Source organism: Vollenhovia emeryi, unplaced genomic scaffold, assembly GCF_000949405.1.
Source record: "Vollenhovia emeryi isolate VEMERY1.0 unplaced genomic scaffold, V.emery_V1.0 DF939167.1, whole genome shotgun sequence".
Classification (NCBI taxonomy): domain Eukaryota; kingdom Metazoa; phylum Arthropoda; class Insecta; order Hymenoptera; family Formicidae; genus Vollenhovia; species Vollenhovia emeryi.
Genome location: NW_011967199.1, coordinates 524,904 through 533,291, shown reverse-complemented (window position 1 = coordinate 533,291; position 8,388 = coordinate 524,904). Strand labels below are relative to the sequence as shown.

The 8,388-nt window shown below is 39.4% G+C and overlaps 2 protein-coding genes across 2 annotated transcripts in view; one reads left to right on the top strand and one right to left on the bottom strand.

Annotated features, from left to right (window-relative positions):
* Positions 1–4,711, bottom strand: part of LOC105564228 (speckle-type POZ protein-like) — a 14,010-nt gene extending 9,299 nt beyond the window's left edge. Inside the window, exon 1 of the mRNA XM_012016461.1 lies at positions 4,631–4,711. The gene's annotated coding sequence lies outside the window, so the exon portion shown is untranslated. The remainder of the gene's footprint in view (positions 1–4,630) is intronic.
* Positions 888–6,015, top strand: LOC105564229 (synaptic vesicle glycoprotein 2A-like). Its single transcript, XM_012016462.1, has 9 exons — positions 888–1,087; positions 1,352–1,513; positions 2,688–2,850; positions 3,011–3,132; positions 3,267–3,505; positions 3,607–3,788; positions 4,036–4,331; positions 4,637–4,924; positions 5,742–6,015. Exons 1-9 carry the CDS (start codon positions 1,075–1,077, stop codon positions 5,786–5,788), a joined length of 1,512 nt encoding a protein of 503 aa, XP_011871852.1. The 5' UTR covers positions 888–1,074; the 3' UTR covers positions 5,789–6,015.
* The last annotated feature ends 2,373 nt before the right edge of the window (positions 6,016–8,388 follow it).

Below are 8,388 nucleotides of genomic sequence, written 5' to 3'. Positions count from 1 at the left end.
TAGGTAAAGTTTACTTTGTTTCCGAGCGACGACACGTGCAATAAACTCTTTATCGATCGATATTGCGCTCAATTAATGAAGGCAATGATAAGTACACTTGTGCAATCTGGCGACTATTGACGTCCGCCTTTTATTTACTTGATTCCGATTTGGCGTAAAAAAAAGCCGATCCCCGTTAATACCGTCGATGCTTCCTCGGGGATCGCACACTGGAAATACGCTCCTTCGGATCACGTCCGTTACGAAACGCATCGCGCATTGTTTTAATTTCACAATTTCGCTTGGAGACGAACGTAGGAAAATTTTAGCATACGTAATCAACTTATGGGCGTGACATATCGCGAAATTTTGCCGCTTTATCAAAAGAGAGAGAAAAAAACGAAATACAAATGGATACCCTCGTTTAGATGCATGCCATGCTCGTTTATAAAACAATCTATTCTCTGCTCCAATTTCGCACGAATTCTCACACGTGAATACTCGTCGCGATATAGAATACGTGTTCACGTCGCGAATCGCGGATATCTCGGACTTTATATACAGGGTGTCTTGAAATTCGCGAATCAAAATACTTTAGCAAGAATGTCGTCGAAAAAATAAATTAAAAAGTTATTTGCCATTTTTCGTTCCGAGCAGTAGTTTTTTTAGATAAAAAGGTTCAAAACAGGCCAATCATACATTACGGTTGAACGGAAACCTGTCCGTGAGTCGCGCGTCGATAGTGTTAGTGCACTAAACTATCGACGCGCGACTCACGGACAGGTTTCCGTTCAACCGTAATGTATGAGTGGCCTGTTTTGAACCTTTTTATCTAAAAAAACTACTGCTCGGAACGAAAAATGGCAAATAACTTTTCAATTTATTTTTTCGACGACATTCTTGCTATGGTATTTTGATTCGCGAATTTCAGGACACCCTGTATAAAGAGAATCCAATTTTAGACGTTTTATCATTATTAGTATCCTGTTGGGGAATTTCTTGACGAATTAATTCAGAGGAACTTTTTTTTGCCTTTTAGAAAAGGAGACCAAGGATCATGGGACCAAGGAAGGTACCGCGGACTTTGAGAAGGCCATGGAGATATGTGGTAAGTCGTTCTCGTTGTGCGAGCGTTAAATAAATCTCTGAGGGCCGATTTTTCCAACCTCTTGCTAAGCTAACTAATGATTAAATTACATACCTATCTTTGTTTAATTTGAAAGAGAAACAAAGACATATGTATGACTTAACTATTAGTTAACTTACCAGGAGGATGGAACAACCGGCCCTAAATGATGTTAAAAATACATGTGGATTAGCAATAGTTGCGCAATTTGCAATCCCTATTAAAATTTGCTGCAATTATTCGTAGGAAATGGAAGATACCAATACACTTTCCTGCTGGTTTGCGGTATAATGTTCTTCTGCGTCGGCTGTCAGTACGGGGCGAACGCGTACATTCTGCCGTCAGCCGAGTGCGATCTGCACATGAGATCCGAAGAAAAGGGACTGTTGAACGTCGCTTTTCTCATAGGTAGAATTGCCAGACACCCGTCTACACCTCTGAATCGCAAAGTTTCCTAAACTCATGTACTTATACATTCAATGCTTTCTTTGACCTACAGCGAACTCTCGATTTAACAGACTAATAGGGAGAAAAGGCATTTGTTAAATGGCGAAAGTCAAATCGAAGGCAACTTAAGGGACTATTTGTGCCACTTTTTATTATTTGTAATATAGAAACTATAAGAAACTATAAGAATTAATACAATATATCGACTGATCTCTCTCGCGAGGTCGTATCTCGATTTTACACAATTTTCTGTTTTTCTGGACCAGAATGAGTCAGTTTACAAAAACTGAAAATTGCGTAAACTCGAGATACGACTTTGTGAAAGAGTTTAGTCGATATAGTACTCAATATAAAATTATAATTATAATAAAATATGTAATATTTAAATATTTATTTTTGATTATTATTGATAGTGTAGTGTTAAAGAGTATTTTGTCGCAACCATAGTGGTAATAGTACAGGAGTCTTTGTTCATGTAAGTAGAAGCGAAGGAAAATTCCAGTCAGAAATGACTCGTCGATCGACAAGTCATTTCTCGCTGGGAATCCTCTCCTTTTAATTTTTAATTTATTAAAACTATTACTAATCAGTGCACTGTATTATATTCGAAATTCGTTACATCGGGGTCTGTTAAATCGAGGATTTACTGTAATTACAGTCTTAAATTCCTATTCCGGGAGCTTGCCTTCATCGGCGTTGATGTCTCTTTATCTTAAAGACGAATTAAGCACTGACTACGCGGGCGAGTTTTTCTGCGGCGTCCCACTCGTCGCGGCACACAGATTAAAATTAATTCGTCGTCTTCCATTCGCGCGAATGAAACCTTGCCTCTCATCGCCGCGTGGCCGCAGCTAAACTTGACCAGAAAATATCCGTTATGGTCGAATCGAGTGACGATTCTGTCAATAGCAACGTTCAATTCATGCTATCGTCTGCACTACAAGATATCTCGAATCTACGAGTGTACGTGTATACTATTTAAGCTTCGTACGAAATAGTTTCGATAATCGACATGATAAAACATATCTTTCGAATTATGAATAATGTAAGAGATAATTTGAATTCATTTTTCTTAAAATAATAAAGATAATGAAAATAATATGTTATTTAATTCACGGATGCTCGACTGCTTCAGGCTCGGTGATCAGCGCTCTTTTCTGGGGGGTCTTCGCGGGTGCTTACGGAAGAAGAAATATCCTGCTGCTAAATCTCTTCACCGACAGTATCATTACAATAGTCGCAAGCTTCTCGCCAAACTTCAAGCTGCTGCTAATGTTCAGAGTCATAAGCGGATTCTTGTAAGTACAAGCTTGTAATTCCATTTGTAAATTTATATCTACTTGTATAGTAATATCTAAAGCTTTAGTAATATCTATTTATAAATTTATAAATGAAATGACGAATTTGTGCGAGTCGTTCCAATCGTGCCTTCGATACGATTTTTCGGGCTACTTTTAGGATGGGCGGACCCGGTTCCTTGGTGTACATGTACCTCGGCGAGTTTCATGCAGAAAGATACAGAGCGAAGAGCATCTGCTTCGTGGGCTTTTTCTTCACACTCTCTTGGATGATACTGCCAGGTAATGGCTCTCTGTTTTATCAATAAATACAAAATCCAGAACCAAGCTACCCTTTTAGAGAAACAATTGAATGTGCCGCAACGCTAAAATATGCAAACTATCACAGTACCAACTTAATGATTCGTTTCACGCAGGTTTAGCATGGATAATCATACCGTTGCCGATATCCTTCGAGTTTTACGGCATTCGATACAATTCTTGGAGATTGTTCCTTGGCAGTATCAGCCTGCCAACTTTCGCTATTGCCATCGTAACCCTAACGTATCCGGAGAGTCCGAAGTTTCTGGTGTCGCAAGGCAAGACCGACGAGGCCCTCGCGATTCTCCGAACGATCTACGCGGTGAACACCGGCCGCGATAAAAGCGAGTTTCCGGTAGGTACCTAAGAGGTCATTTTTATGTTTTAAATTGGCAGCGTCGGATTCACCTGCGAATTGTATTGCCTTTTCCTTAATTAACGCGACGCCACCACCAGGTGAAGGAGCTTCTGTCCGACGCCGTGTTCGAAGTAGAAAAGGACAAGGCACCGTTGTCCTCGTCGGATATGCTGACGGAATTGCTGAAAAATATTTGGTGGCAATTGCGCACCATTGCGTCGCCACCTCTCTTAAAGTACGCTTCCCTGTTATGGACGATTTATTTCACGAACATGTTCGGGTGAGTGGCTCTTTTTTGTTAAATTTTATCAACAAAAAGTATTTCTATATATTAAACACACGTTTTCTTCCTTATTTTTATATTATTTTTTTTATCGCAATGCTATAAGAATTTAACTGTTGACACAAGATACTGTTAAATCAAGAATTTAACGTGCTGTTAATATAAAATACTGTTCAATAAAAAATATATGTCGCTATCATAAAATAAGAAATAATTTCTATCTTTTTTTTCTCATTGTACTTAGGTACTACGGCGTTAATCTCTGGCAACCGGAATTGTTCAATCGCTTCGAGAACTATCACCAATCGCATCCGAATGCGTCCGTGACAGTCTGCGAGCTGATACACGATACGCAGGCGTTAAACCACACTGTTCCAGAGGAGCGGTACCTCCTTTTGACAAATGGAGTCACTACGGACTGCAAGCCGCACATAGACGAGCGGGTGTTCATTAACTCTCTGACGATCAACGCCGTTTGCCTGTTCGGCAATATCGCTTCCGGGTATCTAGCAAATCGAGTTGATCGTCGAACAATGCCAAGTAAGGACGGGAAACAATTTTTTAATAATATTGCAGTGTCATTCGTTACTTATACGTTAGGGTTGTCTACACGGAGAGAGAATTTTCTTGTTAAATTTACCCCGAAAACCATATTTACTAGTAAAACGTACGGTAAAATTTCAGAAGACTCTCGTAAAACTCTTCGAAATGCCACGTTGTCCCACGATTGCATGATTTTCAGGATAAATTTTAAGAGAAAATTCCCTCCGTGCATAATTAATTTTTCTTTCGGTTTGTCCCTCTTTAACAAGACTAACATAATTATGACGGTTTCTTACCTTCAGTGACCACGATGCTGGTGGCTAGCATCGCTGCCCTCGGTATGTACTTCGTGAGATCCTCGCTGCAGATCCTGGTTACCGCGTGCGTATTCTCCGTGATGCTGGCCACGGCGAATTTCGTTATTACCAGTGTTGCGGTCGACATTTTGCCTACGCACGTGTCCGCCGCCGCGGTGTGCATGATGGTGTGCTTGGGAAGGTCCGGCGCGGTGGCGAGTAATTTGGCGTTCGGCATGCTGCTAGACCTAAGCTGCAAGATCCCGATATTCCTGGTGACCGGTGTCACCATGTGTAAGTATAACGAGATGTCCCCTTCGCTTCGACATTGATGTAAAATCAACGTGGCATCGCCCGGAAAAAAACCTTCATCTTTTTATTGCTGAAATTGACCGAATGTCTTTCCTAAAACTCGAGTTAACGGAGAGAGTTAATTTAGGAGACGAAAGAGATTGTCGCTTATAGCCGCCAGTGATGATTAAAAATTAAAACAGTCAACTCGAGAGCTCAATTTATCTTTTGACTCTATCTCACGAATGACGACGACTTACTTGTCTATGAATTTTTCTTGTTTTCTTATTTGTACTGTTACTTGAAAAGGGCCTGAAGTAAGGTCGAAACGTTGTGACGATTTAAATAAAATTTGCCAGTTGGGTTCACAATACCCGAGTCGAACTTTTGGCCCTAAGTTCAACCTTTAATTCTATTATATAGTAGAACTTAAGACAGTAAAAGAGGTCGAACGGCAAGTACAAAATTTACTCCTACTTTCAAACTGATAGTGTCGGAAACTTCTACTTTTGCCAATTCAGTATTAAAGTGGGTCCTTTTAAGTAGGAGCTAAAGTAAATTTTTAGAATTAAAGATTCATGGGAGGAGTAAAAAGTATAATGCCATCAAGGTAGGTTATTGCTGATTTATGTAGGTGTATAGATCAGCTAAGTAGGTGTAAATTATCCTTAAAAGTGTCAAAATAGTACCAAAATTTCGACTCGGGTGAGCTCACTGTTTTAATTTTTAACTTAGCGATGTTGAAATAAAATAACAAAATCCGGGAAGAAATACAAAATAAATAATTGAAATAAAAACATAAATCATTGATCGTTTTCAGTTGGTGGGTTGTTGTGCTTCCTGATACCAAGCAAAGAAAAGAAGTGAATGACCACGCTCGAGGAAGAGACCGACATATTAAATATATGGAGAGGACAATCTGAAGTGTCGAACGAAATGTTTCGTGTTATTCTTTCACCAGAATGCGCGGTTTGTGTAAAGTCTGAAAATACGTGTGAGAGTGCCTGCTGATTTGTAAATAACAATTGCGAGCGTCGATTGACAAGCTCTCGGTTTCTTCCCAGTGAGAAATGATTCGTCGATTGACGTCGAAACGACGTCGAATCGACATCGACACCGTCGAATTGACGTCGATTCGACATCATTTCGACGTCAATCGACGAAACGTTTCTCACTGGGTTTGCTCTCGCACAAAGACATGCGCCTCCCATAATCGTGTCGCGCGTCAAAACGTTCAGTGAAATCGCACAACGTTCAGCGCTTCATTTCCAAGTAACTTACTTTCCTTGCTATTTCTCGATGCGCGTTCACTTGCTAAGAATTAAATGACGAATCATTTCTTATCATTAACTTAAATCTCGGCTCACCAATGACGATCTGATTTCACTGATCGGTGATACATTCCATGTCGTTTTATTACTGACATCGAGCGCTTATCGACCAAGTCATTTGTAAATAATTATTCCAATATTTATTAACCCGTGTTGTATATGCATGTGGCATGTAATACGCCGCGGTTGTGTCGCACATAACGAGGCAGATGTAACGAGCGGCCCTTCGTCGCGATATAATGTACACGTTAGAAATAAAATGTATGACAAAAGGAAAAGGCAAATTTAATTGTCGCAGTATCGCGTAAAAGGTACGCGACAACCATCTGGGATACCTTGCGGTTACATTGCTCGATCGAGGAGGAAACGAACTGACGCGTAGCGAATACACACTAATCATCGTGCGGCGAATGAAAAATACTTATCTGCCCGTCTCCTAAGCGAGACGGATTAAGTGTCGTTTCCTGGTAAGGCCCCGCGGGAGTTTTAGGATTTAATCACCCGATGTTTATGGCGTACCTTTATCATAAAGCGTTCGTTAAAACCGCGTCCGTTCCCCGGCGGCTTATCGTAAATAATATACTATACCTACGCACTATTCATCAGGAACTGGAAATCTATTATTGTCACGTTGTACAGTGATACACTGAATGGTTGCAACACTTTATCTTTTCAATGAGTTTAGAAACGTGCATTTAGATTCGGAATTACGTTTCAGAAATCTTCCTCTCCGAGGAATATTTTACTCGATGGCCATTCCGACACCATTTTGAGCGTTTTCGATCTACTTCTCAAGTGAAATTTTCCTCAGAGAAAATGCTTCGGAAACATGAATCTAAATGCGCGTTTCTAAATTCATTAAGTGAGTTCAGAAACGTGCATTTAGATTCAGGGTTACGTTTCCAAATCGTCTTCCCCGAGGATTATTTTACTCGATGGCCATTCCGAAACCATTTCGAGTGTTTCGATTTATTTCCCAAGTAAGCTTTTCCTCGGAGAAAATGTTTTAAAACGAAAATCTGAATCTAAATGCACGTTCCTAAATTCACTTTAAAAAAGCGTTGCAGCCATTCTGTCCATCACTGTACCAATATTAGATTATTTACATTCGCTCACACTTGACCGGAAATTAATGTATTTGTAAATAATCCCTATTTGCAATCATTTGTATTTCGTATTAAGACGTTTATAAAGTGCAATTGAAAAGGCTTGCGAGTCATTCGTTTACTTGTAATTAATTAATTATTTTTCTATCTGGCGTTTAGCCGGAATGGATAAATTAAACAAAGCTTTTAATCGTTTGCATTTTGCATGAGGAGTTATGAAGTGTGATTAAAAAGGATTGCGAGCAATTCCGACAGTTTTAATTGAATATTCATTAACTCGGAAGTAAGTCGAAATTTAGGTAAGCCAGCGGCACACGATGCTTTCTTGCTTGCTGGTTTGCTTGCGTGCACCTTTGCTGACTGGTGAGAGCCAATTAGGATGCAATCTTAACTCATCTGACCTACCACATGGAAAATCCTGAATGGTTTTCACTAGCCAGCAAAGGAGCAAACAGTCTAATAGGAAGAATTGTATCGTGCGCCGCTGACTTTACTCCTGTCGAGAGAAGAGGCGAAATTCCATTGGTAATTTCTGGTAGTTTTCCTTTTATAATATCGAATAACTTTATATTATATAAAAAAAGTAAACTTTCTGCCAGTTCTAGTCAAATAATATTACTTGTTTGTAATTTATCACTGGCGAAGAAAATAATATATGAGAAATACTTTCACGTTACTTAGGGTGATAATAAACACTGCCGTATGTAATAAACTTCGATGTTGCAAGACAGACAAAGTTGCGGCCATGAAATAAATTTTGTATATATACGAAAAGCGGAGATTAAAGATCCCACGATCCAAAAATACATAATGACACGCTAAGAAAACGAAACGATGCAAATACATATAACACAACGGTTGACTCAGTCAACGGTTAATTAAAACACAATCGTCCGAAAAGAATCAGAAATTCATTAAATTTCCTTTTCTTCGAAACTTGCTGACAAACTTGCTGACAATAATATTACTTGTTTGTAATTTATCACTGGCGAAGAAAATAATATATGAGAAATACTTTCACGTTACTTAG

Bases quoted from the DNA above. Each gene is read 5' to 3' on its own strand.
- LOC105564229 (XM_012016462.1), top strand. The intron at 1,514-2,687 runs GTAGAATTGCCA...CGACTGCTTCAG, and splicing joins GAACGTCGCTTTTCTCATAG to GCTCGGTGATCAGCGCTCTT. The intron at 4,925-5,741 runs GTAAGTATAACG...GATCGTTTTCAG, and splicing joins GGTGACCGGTGTCACCATGT to TTGGTGGGTTGTTGTGCTTC.